The sequence below is a fragment of the Belonocnema kinseyi genome, chromosome 1 (genome assembly GCF_010883055.1).
Source record: "Belonocnema kinseyi isolate 2016_QV_RU_SX_M_011 chromosome 1, B_treatae_v1, whole genome shotgun sequence".
NCBI lineage: Eukaryota > Metazoa > Arthropoda > Insecta > Hymenoptera > Cynipidae > Belonocnema > Belonocnema kinseyi.
Genome location: NC_046657.1, coordinates 3,635,672 through 3,659,327, shown reverse-complemented (window position 1 = coordinate 3,659,327; position 23,656 = coordinate 3,635,672). Strand labels below are relative to the sequence as shown.

The 23,656-nt window shown below is 24.2% G+C and overlaps 1 protein-coding gene across 1 annotated transcript in view; it reads right to left on the bottom strand.

Annotated features, from left to right (window-relative positions):
• LOC117174301 (rap1 GTPase-GDP dissociation stimulator 1) overlaps positions 1-21,922 on the bottom strand; it is a 192,121-nt gene extending 170,199 nt beyond the window's left edge. The window contains exons 1-2 of the mRNA XM_033363280.1: positions 21,759-21,922; positions 10,763-10,906 (exon numbers count right to left, since the gene is read on the bottom strand). Of these exons, the coding sequence (XP_033219171.1) occupies positions 10,763-10,906; positions 21,759-21,765 (151 nt within the window). The 5' untranslated portion in view covers positions 21,766-21,922. The remainder of the gene's footprint in view (positions 1-10,762; positions 10,907-21,758) is intronic.
• Positions 21,923-23,656: the final 1,734 nt, after the last annotated feature.

Here is a 23,656-nt window from a genome sequence, read left to right as displayed (position 1 = left end):
AAACAACATTTGATGAGGAAAATTATTCCACCTCCTTTCACTACATCTATTTTTAACAAAAAAGAATACTTAACATTTTGTATTGTTTAGTTTTACATACTTTAAACTTAAAATTACTCAATTATTCAAAAGTTCAAAATGTAAAGTATAAATTTTTCATTTTTAAAAATTGAATTTAACATTATTTTATTTAGCAAGTACTTGACTTAAAAATCTTTGATCATTTAAGGTTTGTAGTTTTAAATACAGATTTAGAAATTTAAAGAATAATTACGCAGTGTTCAATTTTAAATGAAAATATTTAAAATTGTTTAATTTGTAAAACATCCATAAGAAATCATACGATTTTTTATATTCCCAATATAAAGCCGAGTAATTACACAACATTTTATATTATTTCCTAAAATTTTTTAAAAGGTATTTAAAAGGTATTGAAAAGTTGTAAAACGATTAAAACGTAATTAAAACTTGTAAAATTTTTTTAAGAATTCGGTAAAGTTTTACGAAAATGAAAGAAATTTTTTCAGGATTCCAGGAAAATTTTTTTTTTTTTAATTTATTTTGAGAAATTAATTTTACGAGATTATTTAGAAAGATTTTAAAAGATTTTAAAAATTGTTAAAGAATAATCTGAAAGATTTTAAGGCATTTTTTTATTTTTGCAAAATAAATAAAAATTGCAGGAAAAATTAAAATCATTTTTAAAGATTAGAAGGTTTAGAAGGTCTGACAAGATTTAAAAAAGAATGTTCCTCATATTCGTATGAAAATTGCAAATAATTTTTTATTTTGCAAAATAAACTTTAAGACAAAAAATAAAAAATACATTTTAACATATCAAATGATTTCCTACACTTCCGTAAAATAGTTAAGAAGATTTTGAAGCAGATTATTTCAATTAGGTAAGATTACAAAATAAAAACAAATAAAAAATAGAGTAAATTCAAGAAATATTTAGTAGAATTTGAGAATTTTAAAGATTTTTAGAAAAGCAGATTCTGAAAGATTTCAAAACTATAGTTTCAGAGCTTTATAACAATTTGGAAAGTTTTCAAATACAAAATTTTTTTTTTTATTTTTGGGAAAATTCAGAAGACTATAAAGTATTTTTTTCAAATTTTAAATCATGTTAAAAAATTTTGATTAGAATTCGAGTCAGTTACAAATATTTTCGGAAATTGTAGAAGTTTTAAATAGATTAGAAATATTTGAAAACTGGGAAACATTTTCGAAAATTTATCAAATATTTATTGATTCATTCCCAAATTCTAAAAGTCCTGAACATCTTTTAAAAAGACTCGAATTTTTCATAATTTTTAGTAAAATACTATAAAATATGCAATTCTTTAAAATCTTCTACATTTTTTTCTTACACGTCTGAAATATTCAAAAATCTTTTCTTTTTTAAGTTTCTGACTAATATTATGAAAATCATAATTATATAAATTTAAAAACAAACTGATAATACTTATTTTCTTGTTCTCCATTCTCAAAATTTTATTTCGACATGGATTTATTATAACACTTCGAAAAATAATTTTCGACTAATTTGATTGTTGCCCAAGATAAAAAATATACATTAATCGTCTTTAGAGTGACTATACAAATGTTAACTATTTGAGCTTCGTTACGAAGTCCATTTGAATAAAAAAATATAACATTCAAAAGTTCGTTATTTAATTTAATGGAAAACAATATCTTATGATTTATCATATTCCTTGTTTGAAACAGATATAATGATTATATTTATTATATAGTAGAATTATATGAATCAATTATATTTCTTCTTATATTAATCAATTATATATCTATTCCTTAAATTGAAATATTTGTTTTCTTTTATGTCAATTTAAAATCTTGTCGTTATTTGAAATTTGAGAAATTTTATTATTCGGTAATAATATATAAATTCGGCCATTTTTTTCATTCATTCCTGTATTCATTATTTTATTTTTTTATAAGTTCTGAAGGTCAATGTAATTTTTTTTAGGCTGCGACTATTTCGCCATACATGTACGAGGTGTGTACAGAAAATAACGGAAATTCTCGTTTTTTAAAGAAAAAAAATCTTAGTTCATCTACATTAATATTGTGGCCTTCAAAATAATCCCCATTCGATATTGTGCACTTGTGTCAGCGCTTTGTCCAATCCTCGTAACACTTTTCAAACTCGATATTTTTGATAGCCTTTAGTTCTTTCAGCGATGTACTTTTAATGTCATCTATGTTTGTGAAACGACGACCCTTTTTAGGGATCTCTTTATTTTTAGTGCAAAAACTGTGAATTTTTTTTCACGAATCCGGGCGTTTTTTCGGATTGCATCAAGCAAACGACGTTGAACTTGTAGATAGTACTCCTTATTGATCAGCGACTTCTGTGATTGTGATTCGGCGATCGTTCATAACCATTTAATTAACCTTTTCCACGTTTTCATCAGTTGTTGATGTGCTGGGCCGTCCGGGGCGTTCGTCATCTTCAACGTCTTTACGGCCATCTTGGAAACGCTTATACCACTCGTTAACTCGTTTTTACTTATAGCACTCACCATAGGCCTTTGTTAACATTTCACACACTTTGTTACACTTTAATACATTTTTTACGGAAAATTTAATTAAATGAAGGTTAATAAATTAAAATATATAGGAAATTTATAATTACACAGTCGTCAGTCCCCAAACCTACAAACCCCAAATTGGCAAGCCTCAAACCAACAAACCAACAACCCCCGAAACCAAAAGCTCTATATCCACAAATCTACAAGCCCCAAACCCACAAGCTCTATATCCAAAACCCCACAAACCCGAATTCCACAAACGCAAATACCTCACATCTTATAATACCAATTGAGAAATGGGTTAGTACGTTTGAGGATATGGAGCTTGTGTATTTGGTTTCCAGGTTTTTAACTCTTTTTTTAATTTTAATGCAAATCCTGACGTGCGACCCAAAAAACATAAAGTATACCTATTAGAATCTTGGTAGACTCCCAAACCCATTTTGTGGTACTGTGTTATTATTAATATTATTAATACGAGGGGTATTCAAAAAGTAAGTTTCCCTAGTCTGTCGTGTTGCCCCAGCGCCATCTAGCGAGCTGGGGACGAACATAGTTTTAGTTCAGGATATACCGATAAGACCGGAACCGGTCTTGGCTGCCGAAAAATTTTTTTTCATCAGTACCGGCTCGGAAACCATGGAGCTACCTGTGAAAAACGTGTCCACTTAACTGCAAAAGGGCTCAATGGAAACTTACTTTTTTAAATGAATTATTTTTGCTCTTCTCCAAGGCTTAGAAAAAAATTAACTGAAACAAAAAACTATCTTACACAAGAGGCAAAAACAAAGAGGCAAGGAATAAAGGAAAATTTGGAATTGAAACCATTTTTGTATCAGCCCACCACCCCCCTCCCTAGAGAAATATATTTTTAGTATTTTTTATTCAATATTTGTTTATTATTTGTTCCTAAATAAAAAGTCAAATCAGAGATAAACGTTTCAGAAAAATCAACAACTTTCTAACATGAAGCAAAGATTATTATTAATATTATATATTATATTAATATTATATTACTATTAACAATTCATTTGGTTAAAATTGAAATGATTAATTCGTAGCTATAATAGTAAAGTATAATGCAATTTAAATTTCGCGCACTCGATTTTTGCGACACCTAGCAGTGGTGGTTAGAACAACCTCTAAACCATGTCTTCTGAGATTTTTAGGTTAACGCGCCTCTCATTCTCATTGTTCGCTGGTGCAATTACAATTGCCTTTGTAATGGTTAATTTCTTCATTGTAATCTACCATATAATAAATAACTCTCTTTATTCTGACCGCCACCCTCTCCCGCATATATTCCGAAAGGGCGAAATAAATTACCATCCTTATTTGGCCATAATTGTATGTACAAATAAGCTACCCTGGTGGACCGAAGGAACCGAATGGAGCCTCTGCAAAGTACCCGTAAAGACCTCATTAGGTCCCCATTCGGTTCCTTTTTTAAAAAACTCGAAAAAACAGCAAAATCAAGTTTTAAATTGTTGAAATTCGGATTTTATGTTAAAATTCCCTATAGAAGGTCACGGAATAATCGCAATAGTTTTTTTACAACGGTAAAAAGTTTGAAAAAATATAAGACATATAACGCCTGTTGACGGCTACACTTTAAACGCATCGTCTGTAAGTAGCAGTCAACAGGCGTTATATGTCTTATATTTTTTTTTAACTTTTTACCGTTACAAAAAAACTATTGCGATTATTCCGTCTCCTTCTATAGGGAATTTTAACGTAGAATCCGAATTTCAACAATTTAAAACTTGATTTTGCTGGGTTTTTTTTGAGTTTTTTAAAAAATAACCGAATGGGGACACAATGGGGTCTTTACGGGTACTTTGTAGAGGCTCCATTCGGTTCCTTTGGTCCGCCAGGGTACCGTCGGCTATTTCAACATACATTTATGGCGAAATAGCCACTCCGTGTTTTTTTATTCGAACTATGTCAATTATGCCTATTTTTCCTTTATTAAACAAAATTATAAGTAATTACATAAGCCTCATATACTACCTGACTACAATATGAAGGAAAAATGATTTTACAGGGGTTTTCCAAGGTGGCCAACTACTTCCAGGGAAAAAACAGAATCGAGCGCTCGAAAAAACACTAAAACGTAATAATATTATATTTTTGACGTAATTTTCGTACGTATATTACGTCCTCAGTTTTGTGCAAAACTTAATATACGCTTTCAAGATAGCGTCGACATTATCACATTTCGTTCCATAACTTTTAAATAGCGCCGATAGCGGTATGCGATATTATGTTACATGCAAGAAATTTAAAGCGAATAAAAAAATTCATTATTCTACAATTTCGACGATGAATAGAGGCGGCAGATTGAGGAATCTATGTTGGAAAGAATTATCCTTCCTTTCAAAAAAAAATGTAAAAATGTTGCGTTTTGTCGGGGATGCAACCACGTTTTATCAAATACGGCTAAAGAACGGTTAAGAAACCACAGGTAAATTTTCAAACCATCCCAACTGCAAATATTTTAAAAATAAAAGAACAAATCATTTAACCTCGAGTGACGCGTTACTGCACAACCCTGGTTTCAGGTGATCATTCATGGAGTGATCCTGCTTCAGGCCCTATCAACTCAATGGTAGAAATATGAAGAAGCACAGCGCCAATAGTTGGCCGTAATTTGAACTAAAAGTATCAATTTGTGACATATGTATGCCATATACATACTTCACATATGTGAAAAATTTTAAAATTGAATATATTTATCAATAAATTGGGTAAAGAAAGTGAGAAAGAGATGTAAAGATATACAGGGTATCTAAAAAGTCCCGTGACGGTTGGATATTTCCTCAGGTAAAATATTTTCCAAAAAATTGAAGGTCATCCCTGAAGTAAATTTCAACGAGGAATTCAATAATGCCCTTCATTTTGACCTTGAAGTTGACCTTCATGAATTTTTGAAGGTCAACTTTGTTTTTTTAAATAGAAATCCCCTTTTTTAACATATGCAATCGATAGAGCGCAAAATTCTACGTTCAGGTACGTAATTTGAAATTAATAAAGTTTTTCAAGATGTCAGTGCAATTCCTGAAGTCAATTTCAACGATAAATTCATTGGCAAGCTCTGTATTGATCTTGGTGATGATCTTCAAGGTTTTTTCAAGGTTTTTTCAAAGCAGTTTACGTTTACGCTTAGCATTACCCAGGAACAACGACGTGGACGTAGTAAATTCTGTTCCCTTTGGGGTACTTGATTAGCGTGAGTCCCCTTGCCTATCACGTTTTGAGGTGTTTTATTAGCTTGAGTCCCCTTGCCTCTCACGCTTTAGTGAACATGTTCGAACAGAAAACCTTGAGCTTCTTGACAAAAAGCTATGCGATTGTAAAAATGAGTTACAGCATTACGGATCATCTCCCTATCAACCAAAGTAGCCTGTTGCAGAATCCGATTCTGCAATTCATCTATGCTTTGCGGTTGCGTTGAGTATACTTTGCTCTTTAAATAACCCCAAAGAAAATAGTCGAGAGGCGTCAGATCGTGAGATCTAGCAGGCCACTCGATTTCACCCCCTCTTCCAATCCAGCTTGGAGGGTACTTAGTATCCAAATATGCTCGAACCTCCCTACCATAATGAGCCGCTGCTCTGTCCTGCTGGAACCAAATATTTTGAAAATTATCGCCTGTAATCTCCCTTATTCTTGGTACAATTTGGTTGCTGAGAAGCTCTTCATATGCACGGGCATTGAGATTACCATCGATGAAGAAAGGGCTTATCAATGTACCATTCAAGATACCGGCCCAAACATTAATCTTTTGTGGATATTGTGTGTGACTCCAACATCTAATCAGGAGTTGTGTCGGACCAATATCTACGATTTTTCCCATCAACTTCACCTTTTAAAGCGAAAGTAGATTCATTTGAAAAAACTGTATTGTACAAGAAAAGAGGATCACTATCAATTTTGTCCATCATTATTTCACAAAATTTAACCCGACGATCAGGATTGTTTTCATTGAGCTCTTGTGTCAGATGAACTTTGTAAGGATGGAAATTAATGCTTTTTAAAATATTTCGCACTGTCTCAGGAGTAACGTCACGCTCATCACAAGCTCGACGTAAACTTAGGTGTGGGGTTTCAACAAATGATTGGACTATGTCCATCTGCATCTCCTCAGATCCTGCAGATTTTGGCCGACCAGTTCTCTGAAGGTCCTTGACAGATCCATGATTCATAAAACGCCTTACAGTACTTTCAATTGTTGATTTTGAGACAGGATTTAACAATTCTCCATTACGAAAAGTGCTATTAAAAAGCAAACGAACTTGATCATAAGATCGAAATCGATCTCCCCAACCGCGTATCATTAATACAGATACCCTCTCTCATTCTGAAAGTTTAGCTTGCGCCATAATAATCTTTTAGCGAAAGATAGTAAGTATGTACTCTTAATACGTAAATTTAGTTTCGATTCATAATATTCGTATGGAAAAGCGGTATAGGATTTTGGTATCGCCTCAGGTATTGACTTAGGTATCGAAAAACCGTGTAGGACTGTATAACCTTTCGGGGAGGAACAGAATTCTCACCAGAACACCTGGAACTTTTAATGAAAAATTCCCTTATGATTTTACAATATTCAAAACGCTGTAACCAAGATCAATATACAGAGCTCAACAATGAATTTTTCGTTGAAATTTACGTCAGGAATTACACTGACCTCTTAGAAAACTTTGTTAATTTCCAAATAACCTCTAACTGACCTTGAACGTGGCAATTAAACTATAACTTGGGTACGTACCTGAACGTAGAATTTTCCGCTCTATCGATTGCAGATGTAAAAAAGGGGGTTTTCATTTAAAAAAACAAAGTTGACCCTCAAAAAGCCATGAAAATCAACTTCAAGGTCAAAATGAAGGTCACCATTGAATTCCTCGTTGAAATTTACTTTAGGAACGACCTTCATTTTTTTGAAAAATATTTTACCTGAGGAAATATCTAACCGTCTCTAACCGTCTCTAATCCTCGAAAAAAGAAGAAATTTCGATTAGGAAGTTTATTTTTCTACCACGAATGACGAATTTTCAACAAAATTCTGAATTTCCTAATACTCTATGAAAACAGATGAATTTGTTTCCAAATAGTTCAATGTTTAACGAAATGAGATCGATTTTCAAAAAAAAGGATTCATTTTTTACCAAAACATAAAAATAAAAAAAATTGAATTATTAAGTAAAAAAGGTCAAATTTCAATTTACAATATCAATTTTCAACAAAAATAGCAGAATCAAAATTTATTTTAAAGAAATTGGTTTTTGACAATCAGAAAAGGAATTATTTTTAAATGACTGAATTCTTAATAAAAAATATTAATTTCAACCAAGAATATTACTTTTCTACCAAAAATTACGAATTTTCTACGAAATTTAGAAAGTTTCAAACAAATATATGATTTTCAACTTAAAACAGTTCTTAGTTAAAAAAATAATTTTCAATTTAAAGAAGTGTAATTAAAAAAAAATTTGAGTTCTCTACCAAAACAGATTGTAATTAAAAATATCAATAAATTTCTAACCAAAAATGGAAAGTTAAATTTTCACTTCAATAAATTAATTTTGAAAAAACAAGAATTGTCGAAAAAATTGTTGAATCCTCAATCAGCAAGATGAATTTTCAAACAAGAATATTAATTTTTTACTAAAAATACAAATTTCTAACAAAATCCATAAATTTTTAAACAATTAGTTAGATTTTTAATGAAAAAAGATCACAGTTTAATTTAAAAATTCAATTTTCTATCAAAAATGTCATAGTTGAGTTTTCAGTTTAAAAAATTAATTTTCACCAAAAAAAAAACAGTGTTATAAAAATTATTTCAAAGGACATCGAATCCATTTAACATTTGCCAAGTTGACTTCAGGTCGTTGAATCGATCAGGAAGGGAATTATGTTGTTTTTAGATTAAATTATAAGAGAACTATTTTTTCGTTATAAAAAAATTCTATGTTCAAAAGATTAATTTTTAACCAATGAGATTAATGTTTAACAAAAAAGACGAATTTTCAACCAATTATTTGATTTTTTAAACTATAAGGGAACAGTTTTAAAAAAATTTTTGTTCAAAATGTTCAACAACTTAGTTGAATTTTTTTTCTGTCTTCACTAAAATTGTTTCTTGGTTAAAAACTCTTTTCTTTGTGTAGAAACTTGATTTTCGTAGTGAACATGAACACAATAAAAATGTATCCCTTTTGGTTGAAAATTCAACTATTTTTTTGAAAAGTTGCCTTTTTGGGTTGAAAACTCAACAATTTTGTATATATTTTTCTTTTTTCTTTGTTCGTCCTAGAGCTTTGCGCTTGATAATGTATGCATATATACATCTAAAACTGTAATTTGGTAGTTGTGAATTATCTTTTGTTAAAGCTCCTTTTTTGAGGACTGAACTATTTTGTTAAAAATTTTTCTTAACTTCAACTAATTGAGTAAAAATGGATCTTTTTTGGGTTGAATATTCATCATTTTAGTTGAAAATTTAATTCTTATGTTGAAAATTAATCTTTTTGTCGAACATTCCTCTAATTGTTTTAAGGTTGAACGACCTTTTACAAATTAATTTTTTGGGTTGAAGACTCATTATTTTACTTTCAAACTTATCTCTGGTTAAAAATTAAAAAATTTGCTTGAATTGCACTTTTTAGTTCAATTCAGCCGTTGTTGTTTTAAAATAATCATATTTTTTAGTTTTTGGTTGAAAATGTAACTGTTTGGTTGCAAATTCGTTAATTTTTTTAAACTGAAAATTAAACTTGTTCATTTTCAGTGTAGACGGGTTTGTTAAAAATTTGACTTTTTAATTAAAGATTTGCATTTACAACCGAATAGTTTAACTGTTAACCAAATAGTTAAATTGTCAACCCACAAATACAGGTTTTAAACTGAATGTCCCAATTTTCAAACAAAAAAGATTAATCTTTAACCTTAAATCTTTAACTTTGAAGATTGTACGAATAAATAAGTATTTTAAACGTTTTAAACATGAGACACGATCCTTGTATAAACTTATTAAACTGTAGTAAATTTTGGTATAGTATCTTCATATAAAACGGAAGTGTCTCTCTTCTCGCTCGACCAATCCGCAGTTATCTGCTCAAGTGGCGCGTCCCTTACTACAGAGTCCCTAACTGGAACTGGCCACTAGTGCACTCTGCCGATTCGGGGAAGAAGCTCAAGTATTTCAACGGGAAGTTTACTTTCTATAATGCGTTTTCTCTGGCAGTTTAAAATTTTTTGTTTGCCAGTTTTATCGTAACGGTTTTTTTTTAAAATGCCACATTGCTGTAGTGTTTATGGTTGCAACAACAGTAAAGTGGAAAATAAACAACGTTCTTTTTTTGGACCTCCAGTAACGAACCCGGCAATTTAAATACAATAATACCGAATACATTTTTTTTGTAGAAACAATATGAAGGGCGTCTACATAACCTCTCAACCGTATATGAAAATTCACAACAACAATAAATTTAACAATAAGTTGCAACAATCACAAATAATCTAACTCTTAAACACGAATTATATGGTAAAATTGGCACTCGTAAAGGGTAAAGGGTCGACAGCGAGGAGGGCGAAAAGGTTCCAAGTAGTGAGAGTATAATTTTAACAGCTGAAACGGGGAATAATTCATCGGAATCGTGTTCAGAAGTGAAATTGGAGTGCCAAAAAGTTCCACAGTGAATAATAGGTGATAGGAATTTTAAACGCATAACTTTATAAATTGAAATTTTACGATTTATATACATTTGTATCGGTTATTTTTTATAAATAAAATATGTATTTTTTTCAAAAATAAATTATCTCATTAATACCTTCTTTACATAGAAATTAATCAAGGCATTACATTTTTTTAATACTTTTGGGATTTCAATTCCGCAGCCTTCAGGTTTAGTTCCTTCGCCGGAACTATTGAGAAAATAACCTCGAATTCAAAAAATCCATTTTTAATAAATTGGCGGGAAATTGAAATTCAGATATAGTTTACGATACAAAATAAGTGTTTAATTTTTCTTTAACTTTGAAACTTGCGAGAAAAATATAAATATTGTTAGAAATCATACATTTTAAAATTATGTATACTTATTTATTTTCCCTGTATATTATTTCATAATATAGAAAAATTATAATATCTTTGCAATATAGGCAATATTTTTAATTCTAATAAATAAAGATGGAATATTTACCTTGGGTGGTGGAAGTTTGGCTGATTTTCACTAAAGAATCTAAAATTTCTGTTATATGAGAAATATTATTTTCCGTCTTTTCATTCTTCGAGATGCTTGCTTCCTTCAAATCCTCAATTAGTTTTTCAACATTGTTCGTTTCCTCTAAAACAAAATACAAATTCAAACTTATTTAATTTCAAATTGTGGAATTTCAAAAAATCTAGTCTTGTGAATTTCTAATTTATCATATCCTTTCCAAAAAAAATGGGTGCAACGAGATTATTAAAAATCTCGTACTCATTGTTATTGATTGCCTGATTGGTCGCACTCTGCGGGAAATTGCTTTCATTGGCTGTTTTCAGTTTATTATTATTTTTTTTTTACTTCAAATTTCCAAAAACGGAATTTTAACTCTGAAAATTTATTTTGAAAAAATAAAATTTAAATGGTAAATTCTTCTTTAATAATAAAGGCAACAATAATATTCTCAAATTTTTACGAAATTTTAAAAATGACAAAAGTATTCTATTTAGAATCCCTTGACAATATTAAATGAGGCTATATGTATTTATCTACTCACAATGATTTTAAGAATTTTTCTCCCAACCATTTAGGAAATAAAAACTTCAAAATAATTTGTTTTTAGGGTATAATTGATTTCTCGATTTGCGTGAACATTATTGATGAACAAATATGTCAAACAACAATCTGAATGATTTTAAACCATTCATTTTTTATTTTTTCAAGATTTAAAACATATTTGTAACAACTTTGAATTAAAAAAATATATAAATTTCAATGTGTTAGAAGCTTTAAAACATTTTTAAATTACTTAAAATTTCAAAATATTTCAGGAAAATTTAAACAAAATGTTCAATTTCCCAAGATTACAAAAATTTCGAAAATAATTTTAAAATATTTATATTAAAAGTGATTCTTTATCTTAAAAATGTAATTTAATGAGAATATTTAACAAGATTTTGTAATATTAGAAAATATTTCCGAAGTTTTTATATTATACAAAAATAATTTTAAGCCTAAAATGATATGAACAAGTTTATAAAAAATGCAGATTTTTGAAGATTTGGAACAAAAGACTTTAATCAGTTAAATTGATTTTTAAGTTACAAGACAATTTTTTTAAATTTTCAAAAAAAAACCGAATTTGGAAAATTTTCAGCATTTTTTTAAAAACTTTGGTCAATTTTTTCAGTTTTATGAAAAATTCGAATAATTTTAAAATAAACTTAGAAATTTTTTAAAAATTATAAAAATAAATTGAAATTTTAAAAGATTTAAAAACCCCAAAAGTAATTGTAGCTTTTTGAAGATTTCGATATACAATTTTTAAGTTTTTCTCTCGATATTTTCAAAAGTTCCAAAATAATAAAAAATTGTTTGTAAAATTCCTGGGAATATTTAAAATTATTCTTTATTTTTTAAAATCATTTTTAAGAGAAAGTTTAAACAAAATTTTAAACGTTACGAAAGATTTCCGAAAATATAAAAAATAACACTTATTTTAATAGAATATTTAAAAAAGATTTTAAAACATTCTAAAAGAATTTCAAGAACATTGAAAAATGTCAAATGAATTTGACAAGATATTTCCATGTTTTTAAAAATGCAAAAAATCTTTAAAAAACAGAAAATATTGATTTTTGAAGATTTTAAAATAGAATTTTGACATTCTTTAAGAATTTGAAATGTTTCAAAATAATAGAAATATTTCTTAACATTTTTAAGAATATTTGAAGAGATTCTTTTTTAAAAATTAATTTTCAAAGAGAATATTTAAATGATTCATTTTAGAATTTTCAAAGAGTAAAAATATTTTAAAACTGAAATATTTCTGAACATTTATAAAACGTTCTTCATTTTTTTGCAAGCCTAAACAATTTTTAATAACTTTTGAACTACTCAAATTTTTCCTAATATTTTGTAAAAATCTTTAAAAATATGTTTGAATTTTTTATAGAAACTTAGTAAAATTATATTGGCAGAACCTTAAAGCAAAATAAACAAAGAAACTTAAGAAATAAACCCTCACTCGAAATTTTTATTTTGAGTTAGAAATTATTTTTCCCGTCCAATTATAAATCTTTAAAATTGAAAAATTCGTGATTCTACAAATATTTTTAAAATTAAAAAATATTTAATTGTAACACTTCAAACTATTAGAACTTTGAATTGTAAATCTTAAAAATTAAAGAGTTTCCAATTTTACTTTTTAATTAATAAACAATCATATATTTTTTAATTAAAAAATGTTAACTTTGTATTTTTTAAAATGATTTCCATAAGAAATCGCTTAAGTTTGGAAGATTTAAAATAATGGAAAACTTTTGATTTTTCATCTTCAAAATCATCCAAATTTAGGAATTTTTTTTATAAATATTGAATATTGAAGAATTAACAATTCGACATATATTTTCAAAATATAAAAATATTCAATTGTAAGAATTAAAAGTTGTAGAACTTTAAATTGTAATTTTTTTAAATTAAGAATTTTTAATAGTAAAAAAGTAATAATTTCCAGTTCTATTTTTATTTCTTTATTTTTGCTATTAATTAGAATTGTAGAACGCTTAATGGTAAATCTTCTACTTTTAAAAATTTTATAACTTGGAATTTTTAATTATAAATGTTTAAAATGAATAATTTGCAATTATAAATATAAAAAATTCAATAATATTCCATTGTAAATAGTCAAAATTCTAGATCTTTAAATTTAAGAGTTTTTTAAATTTTTAAAATTTTAATTCTATATTTTTTAAAATCAAGAATTTTCAATTGTAATTTTTCAAAATTTTAGCACCTTTAAAATTCTGATTTATAAATTGAAAAATTTGCAATTCTACATTTTCATGTTAAAAATGGAATAATTTCCAATTCTATTATTTCAAAATTTTAAGACGCTGATTTTTAAATCTATAAAATAAATATAATTTTGAAAATGATACAATATTAGGCAAGTTTTCAATTTTCTAATTTATTCATTGAATTCTTTAAAATTCAGTAATTAGCAATTCCATATTTTCTAAATTTTTAATTTAAATAAATTTTAAGAAACTTTAAATCTTAAATCATTAAAATCGAAGAATTTTTTATATTAAAAATGGAATAATTTCGAATTTTATTTATTTTATAAATTTTTGTACTCCTTCAAAATTGTAGAAAGCTGCATTATAAATCTTTGAAAAATCTAATTCTGCAAATTATACAATAAAAAATTATGCAAGTTTTCAGTTTATAATTAAAAATTCTTTAAATCTGACGATTTATATGTTTAATTTCTTCAATTTGAAAAATGTAGATTTGAATTGAAAACTTTTTATTTTTCATCTTCAAAATCATCCGAATTTCATAACTTTTATTTATAAATATATAAAAATGGATAATTAACAATTCTACATACATGTTTAAAATTGTAAAACTTTGAATTATAAATCTTTGAAAAAGAAGAGTTTTTAATTAGTGAATAATTCAGAATTCTATTTATTTTTTTTTCGAAACTCAAGAATTTTAATGTTCTACTTTTAGAAATTCCACAATTTCGGAATTATAAATTTTAAAATTGAATGATTTCCAATCTCATATTTTCAAAACTCAAACATTTTATATTGTCACTCTTCAAAATTTTAAAACTTTAAAACCTCATTCAAAAGTTTGTAAATACAAAAACTTGCAATTTTATATTTTCAAAATTCAAGCATTTTTCATTGTACCGCTTTACAATTATAGAATTTTGAATTTAAAACATTTTTTATTGAAGAACTTTTAATTGAAAAAACGAATGATTTCCAGTAATTTATTTACAATATTTATCAATTTTTAATTCCAGAATTTTTTATTTATACAGCGCAAGAGTTTGCCATGTTGAAAATTTAATAATTTCCAATTACTTTAGAAAACTGTGTAACTTCGATTTTTGAATTATAATTCTTTAAATTTGCATAATTTGTATTTATAAATTTTCAAAATTAAAGAATATTCAATTATTGTAACTCATCAAAATTGTGGAAATTTTAATTTTATAACTTTAAAATTGAAGTTTTTAATTTTAAATGTTGAATCATTTCCAATTCATTTAAATTAATAAACAATAAACAACAAATTAAAGCATTCAAAGTGGAACTCTTCAATCTTCAACTTTTAAAATTACATTTTAAAAAACTGTATATTTAAATACTCAAAAATTTACACATATAAAATGGAAGGTGCTAACAATTTTTTTATTAAGATTTTTTTAATGAAATGCATATTTTCAATACTTTAAATAAAATAAACAAGGTATGAACTTTAAAATTTTTCATGATTAGACTATTTTAAGTAATTTTAAGCTAGACACATTAAAAACTGAAAAATACATTTATTTTAAACCTAATAGCTCTTAAATTAAAGTTCCATTATTTTCATTTTTAATATTTAGAGCACCCTTTAAAAGCTTTAAAATTTGATTTCAAAATATTGAGAAATCTAGAAGTGTTTTTAAATTTTTCCAAATTTAAAATCATTTTTCAAATTTTTTCGGAACTTTTGAATAGATTTTTAAATGAATTGAATTTTACCTTCGATTTTTAGAAAATCCTGCAAATTTTGAAAAATCCTTCAAATTTGAATTTGTAAATAAAAATAGAACTTGAAATCATTTCAAGATTTTAATTAATTTTGAATCTTTTCAAAACTTTGAAATATCTCTTAAAATTACTAAAAAATTTCTACAAATAATAAGTGTTCAATTGTTATTTATACGTCACAATTTAACTTTAAAAATTTTTTTAAATTTTAAATAGAACAATTAAAATTGTAAGGCTAAAGTTTAAAAGCTCTTCAAAATTCTAGAGATTCATAGCTTTCTATGTCAAAAAATTCAGTTTCAAATTGTTTACTTTTAAATATTAATCTTTAAAATTGCAAAACATAGAATTTCAAATTTTTTAATTTTAAGAGTTTTTAATGGAAAAAATTAGATAATTTCCAATTCAACATTTACAAAATTCAAGAATTTTCATTTGCAATTCTTCCAAAGTATAAAACTTTAAATTCTGATTTATAAATTTTAAAAATGAGAAATTTGCAAATATATTTTTTCAAAATTCAAGAATTTTCAATTGTAGAACTTGAAATTTCAAATCATATGTTTTTCATGTTAAGACTTTAATAATTTACAATTCTTTGCTGTCACAATTGTAGAACGCTGAATTGTAATTCTTTAAGGAAATTTAATTTTGAAAATTAAACAATAAAAAATTATGAAAGTTTTAAGTTTTATAATTAGAATTCGTGTAAATTTAGAATTTTTGAAGTTTGAATTGCAAATCTTTCAAATTAATCAGTTTTTAATTTTAATTATTAATTCAAAATTATATTTTTTCTGAATTCAAGAATGTTAATTTTCTACTTTAACAATTGCAGAACTTTGAATTATAAAATTTGTAACTAAAAATAAAATTTTATATCTTTAATATTGAAGAGTTTTCAATTGAAAAAATGGAATAATAATTTCAATTCTATATATTTAAAAGTCATGAATTTTTCATTGTAACTCTACAAAAATGGTAGAACTCTAAATTCTGTTTTATAAATTTGTAAATTAAGAAAGTCACAATTTTAGTCCCAAAATTTAAGAATTTTCAATTGTAAAACTTTGAATTGTGAATCTTTAAAATTGAAGAGTTTTTAATTTTAATTATTGAATAATTTGCAATTTTATTATTTTTTCACTCGAGAATTTTAATGTTCCACTCTTAGAAATTTCAGAACTTTGGATTTTGTGATTATAAATCATTAAAAAAAAATAATTTAAAAAATTTTTAAATTACAAATTTTGCAATTCTATATTTTCAAAATTCAAGAATTTTCCATTGTAACTCTGTGAAGTGATACAACTTTAAATTGTAAATTTTTTTTAATTAAAGGGTTTAAATATAAAAATTAGATAATTTACAACACTATATTTGCAAAATGCAAGAATTTTCAATTGTAGAAGTTTCAATTTTAAATCCACACACTGCAAGAGTTTTGACAATAAAAAAAAAATTTAACCATACAAAATGATTGCAGTTTTAAATTTCATACTCACAAATTTTATAAATTTAGGAATTTTTATTTACAAATATTTAAAATTGAATAATTAACAATTCTACATATATTTTCAAAATTAAATAATATTCAATTGTAATACTTAAAAGTTGTGGAACTTTATATTTAAAATTGTTTTAACTTAATAGTTTTTAATTGTAAAAATTTAATAATTTACAACTCCATTTTTTTCTTTAAATTTTCTATTTATTCAAAACTTTAGAACGCTGAATGGTAAATCTCTAAAATTCAAGAGGTTTTAGTTTGAAACATTGAATAATTCGAAATTCTATTTCTTGTTAATCAGAGAATTTTAATTTTCTACTTTTAAAATTTTTATAACTGATTTTTGAATTATAAATCTTGAAAATTGAATAATTAGCAATTATAAATATAAAAAATTCAAGAATATTCAATTGCAAATCTTCAAAATTGTAGAGCTTTAAATTGCAAAATATTAAAATTAAAGAGTTTTAAATTTTTTAAATTAGATAATTTCAAATTCTATATTTTCAAAATTCAAGAAATTTTAATTGTAGAACTTTTAATTTTAAATCATTATAAGGAAACATTTTTTTATGTTAAAAATTGAATAATATCCAATTCTAATTCTTGTTTTAATTTTTGTATTACTTTAAAATTGTAAAACGTTGCATATTAAAATGTTTAAAAAAACTAATTTTTAATTTTATGCAAGTTTTAAGTCTTATAATTGAAAATTCTTTAAACTTGAATATTTATATTTGAAATTTATTCAATTTGGAAGATTTAGAATAGTACATTTTTAAATTAAATCGCTTTTAATTGAAAAATTTGAATAATTTCCAATTTCTATATTTTCAAGATTCAAGAATATTCAATTGTAATTCTTCAAAACTATAAAAAAAAATTGTATTCTGATTTATAAATGTGTAACCTGAAAAATTTGCAAATCTATCATTTTAAAATTCAAGAATTTTTCAGTCCAAATCTTTAAAGTGGAAGTTTTTAATTTAAAATTTGAATAATTTCTAATTATATATTTTCAAGATTCAAGAATTTTCAATTGTAACTTTCCAAAAATATAGAACTATTAATTCTTATTTATAATTTTGTAAATTGAAAATATTTTTAAAATTGAAGAATTTTTAATTGTAGAAGTTTTAATTTTAAATCATTTCATTTTTAAAAAATTGTAGAACTCTGCATTGTACATCTTTAAAAATATAATTTTGAAAATTATCCAATATAAAATTATGCAAATTTCAAATTTTATAATTAGAAAATCTGTAAATTTGACGATTTATATTTAAAATTTCTTCGATTTGGAGGATTTCGAATTATTGAAAAATCGGGACTTTTGATCTGCAAAATAATCCAAATTTAAGAATTTTTATTTATAAATCTTCAAAATTGAATAATAAAAGCTCTTTGAAATTTTAGAACTTTAAATTGTAATTCTTTAAAATTAAAGTGTTTTTAACTTTAATGATGAACTAATTCGCAATTATATATTTGTTTTAAATTTAAGATTTTTTATTTCTTAATTTTCAAAATTGTAGGACTTTAAATTTATTGAATTTATTGTAGAATCTGAACTTTAAATTTTCAAAATCAGCCAAATTTTAGAATTTTTATTTATAAATATTTATAAATTTAAAAATAGTTTTTAATTGAAGAATTTTCCATTGTAATTTTTCAAAATTGTAGAACTTTAATTCTTATATTAAATTTTGTAAATTGAAAAATATTTTTTAAATTTAAGAACTTTCAATTGTAGTTTTTCAAAATTGTAGACCTTTAAATTCTTATATATAATTTTGTAAATTGAAAATATTTTTAAAATTGAAGAATTTCCAATTGTAACTCTTCAAAAGTGTAGAATTTCAAATTGCTTCATTTTTAAAGATTTATAATTATTGAAAACTCTGCTTTTCACTTACGAAATCATAAAAATTTAAGAATTTTGTTTATCAATCTTTGAAAACTAATAATTTGCAATAGTATTTATATTTGAAAAATAAAAAAATTCATCTTTGCAATACTGCGACGTTGGAGGACTTTGAATTGTTTTTTTCAACTTTGCTGTTCTTTTCAAATTGCAGAACGCTGAATAGTAAATTTAGAAAATTTAATTTGTAAATTATACAATAAAAAATTATTTAAATCTTAAATTTCATAATTCGAAAATCTGTAAATTTCATGATTTACATTTTTAAAATCCTGCGATTGGGAAGATTGAGAAATAATAAAAAAATATGGACTTTTGATGATTAAAATCATCAAAATAAAAAAAAAATATTTATAAATCTTTAAAAGTGAATAATTCGCAATCTTGAATATTGAAAAATATTTATATTTAACACTTCCAACTTGTAGAACTTTGAATTTTAAACGTTAAATAATTTACAATTATATATTTCAATTCAAGAATTTTAATTTTCTACTTTTAAAAATTGTATAATTTTGAATTATAAATGTGTAAAATTTAATAATTTGCTGTTATAAATATTTAAAATTCAAGAATATACAATTGTAAATCATCGAAATTAAAGATTTAAATTGAAAAAAATTTAAAACTGTAAAATAATAATTTCAAATTATTAAAATTGAAGTTTTCCATTTAAAAAAAAAAATAAATAATTTCCATTACTCTCTTTACAAAATTTAATATTTTTTAATTGTAGAACTTTTAATTTTAATTCATTACAATGCAAGAGTTTTTAATGTTAAAAATTGAAAAATTTTCCTATTTTTAGAAATTCTAGAACATTAAATTGGCAATTTTTTAAATTGAAGAGTGTTTAAATAAATTTTTTTTATTATTTCCAATACTATGTTTACAAAATTCAATAATTTTCAATAGTAAAACTTTTAATTTTAAGTGATTAGAAAGCAAGTTTTTAATTTGAAAAATGAAATAATTTCCAATTATATACTTTCCAAATTACCAAATTATGAATTGTGAATATTTAAAAAAAAATTAATTTTGAAAATTATACAATAAAAATTAATCTGGACTTTTGTCTTTAAAATTATCAAAATTTATTAATTTTTATTTATACTTCCCTTAAAATAAAAAATTAGAAATTCTGCATATATTTTCAAAATTGAAAATATTCCATTTTAACACTTCAAAATTGTAAAACTTTAAATTGAAATTCTTAAAAATTGAAATGTTCTTAATTTTAATAATTAATTAATTCGCAATTATTTATTTTTTTTAAATTCAAGTATTTTAATTTTCTACTTTTGAAATTGTAGACCTTAAATTTAAAAGTATTTAAAACTGAATAACTTGCAGTTATAAATATTCAAAATTCAAGAATATTCAATTGCAAATCAAAAAAAATTGAAGAGTTTTTAATTAAAAAATTGAATAAGTTCCAATTCTATTTTTTTAAATTTTTGTATTCTTTCAAAATTTTAAGACGATGAATTGTAAATCTTTAAAAAAATTATTTTGAAAATTATACAATAAAAAATTATAAAAGTTTTATAATTAGAAATTCTCTATATTTGATCATTTAAATTTCAAATTTAAATTGTTCAAATTTAGAATTGAACACATTAAAAATTCCAGAATATTTCATTGTAAGTCTTCAAAATTTTAGAACTTTAAATTCTAATTTATAAATTTGTAATTTAAAGTTTTTTAATCATTTCAAAATGCTTAAACACTGAATTGTAAATATAAAAAGAATAATTTTGAAAATTACATAGGAAAAAATAATTCTAGTTTTAAGTTTTATAATTAAAATTCTTTAAATATGATTATTTACATTTGAAATTTCTTCAATTTGTAAGACTTGGATTTAAAAATCTGGACTTTTGGTCTTTAAAATGATCAAAATTTAGACATTTTTAATTAGAAATCTTTAAAATTTAAGAAATTGAAATTCTACATATATTTTCAAAATTGAAAATATTTAATTTTAACACTTAAAAATTGTAGAATTTTAAATTGTAATTTTCAAAAATTGAAGTGTATTTAATTTTAATGATTAATTAATTCGCAGCTATATATATTTTTTAATTCAAGAATTTTAATTTTCTACTTTTTAATTTCTAGAACTTTAAATGTGAAAATATTTAAAACAGGATTATTTGCAGTTACAAACATTCAAAATTGAAATATTCAAAATCTTAAAAATTAAAGTTTTTAATAGAAAAAAAAAAAAAAATTTCCAATTCTAAAATTTTTTAAACATAAGAATGTTTAATTGTCATTCTTTAAAATGGTAGAACTTTAAATTCTGATTTATAAATTTGTAAATAGAAATATATCGAAATCTATATTTTCAAAATTGAAGAATTTAAAATTGAAATAAATTTTAAATTTGTAAAACTGACGAGATTTTAATTTTTTAAATTATTCAATAAATCGTAATTCTATATTAATAAATAAAAGAATTTTCACTTTCAAATTTTAAATATTGTCCTTATAAATAAAACACCATTACATTTTTTTAATATTTACAATATTCTAACAATTTAAGGTTACATTAACTTTCTTCTCTACCAGGAATAATTTATTTAAAACAAACATCATTTGTAATTAAAAATTAAACTTACGACTTTAAACAATTTTAGGTTATGTAGCTATTTTTCTATGAAAATTCGTATATTTTAACAAAATAGCGCCGGTTTTTTTGTCTATAAATTGTACAAAAACGCTAAATATTAATTCTGAAATTAAGAAAACCATTTTCATCAATTATCAAAAACAATGTCTTGATTTTATTTTATTTTATACACAGAATACAAAAATGTTGTATCACAATATTAGTTTTATAGTTTAATTTAAAAATGACAGTGTCTAGCAAAAAAAAAAAAAAAATAAGACGGAACAAACAATCGAAAATTGGAACGATTTGAAAAATCGATCAATATTTACGAGATGAAAACAATATTTGAATTTCGGAGAACATTTAACTAAAAGGGAACTTACCTTCCATTATTTGTTATTTCTCCTTTATTTTCACTAAAATTTTGATTTTACTGTTATTCACAAATTTTATTTTGTGCAAATTATACTCTAGAATCTATAAACTAACTTGGCCTTCAAAATATTTTATAGTTACATTCGTTTTGTTGACGGATGGAACACAATAATCAGCTGATGACCTTCGGAAAAATGACACTTGCTTTTCAGAAGCGTAGCTTGCATTCCATTCACCCCTTTAATACGAAAATGTACACAAAGATTGCCAATTTGTACAAATATAACCCTAATATGTGATCAGTGAAAAACGAAATTACTTTTAAGAATTTTAAGCTAATAATGTAATCGTTTATTGGCCAACTTTATAAATGTAATTTCAGATTTATGGAGTAAGGGCTTTGTAATTTTTAGACGGCCCTGGATTTTCTCTAGAGGCAGTGATGCTACCAGACCGCTATTTTTTTAACTGCGCATGTTCCGATGAGCGCGGGTCTATTTGAAATCAATCAATACTATCAATAATAATAAACATAAATATTTTTCATAATTTTTCACTTAGAAAAATGAATGAAACTAAATCTAAAAAATAGTGCATTTCTTTAAAAAAATGTATTAATAACGTAATATTAAAAGTTTATACTTTGTAATTTTAAATCGTCCTACGCTTTTTTGGACATGCGCAGTTGAAAAAAGATGTCTGTATGCTGAGAGCCCAATAAGTACGTATTTCAAGTTACCAGCCGCCAGGCTAGATCTCTTTCGTTAAAAATTAATATTATTGGTTAAACATTCATATTTTGAGCTTAAAAATAATTTATTGGTTGAAAATTAACCTATTTTGTTAAATTCGTTTTTGTTTTGCTTCGAAATTAATTTGTTTGCATAAAAATTCATTTTGTTTTTGTTGAAAATTCAACTTTTTTTGGTAGAAAATTATTTTTTTTTTTTAAATTCATGTTTTTCATTGAAAACTCACCTTTTTGGTCGACAATTAATTTTGTTTTAGTTTAGAATTCAACTATCTTGTTGGAACTCATTTTTCTGATCAAATAGTTTTTTAAACTGAAAATTAAACTATTCTTATGTTCCTTTTTTAGTTCAAAATTCAACAAAACGGGCGAAACTTGATATATTGTTGTAAAAATTCGCCATAATTGACCAATTTTTTTGAAAATTCTTTTATTGCTTGAAAATTAATTTTTGTAATTATTCTTTAATTATTCCGTTTTTGTAAACTTAATCTTTTTTGGTTGAAAATTCATTTCTTTCGTTGAAAATTAAGCTATTCCATATTTGGTTAAAAATTTATCATTTTAGTTGAAAATTTAGTTATGCATGATTATTTAAATATTACACGTTTTAAATATTATCTCTCACTGAAAATTTATAAATTTGTTTAAAAATCATATTTTTGTAGAATACTATATTCCATGTTTGGAATTAGTGAAAATTTACCGATTTTGTTGAAAATTTATTTTTTATGTTGAAAATTTATTTTTTTAACTTTACCATTTTGTGGTAAAAATTGAACAGTTTTGTTGAACACTCGTTTTCTTTCTGGTAGCAAATTAATTTTTTTTATAAATTCCTCTTTTTCTTATAAAATTATTTATTGGAACATTCATCATCTTCTTTGAAATATTATATGCTTTGTTGAAAATTTACATATTTTGTTTATTAAAATTGTAGTTTTTTGCTGAAAATATTTTTTGTGCTGGAATATTAATCTTATTCCATTTTTGTAAAAAAAAAATATCTTTTCTGGTTGCAAATTAAACTATGTGATTAAAAATTCATGTATTTTGTTCAAATTTCTCCTTTTTGGTAGTAACTTATTTTGTTTGTTTATAAATTGATTCGCTTGTCTAAAAATTATTCTATTTTGATGTAAAAATTTGATTTGT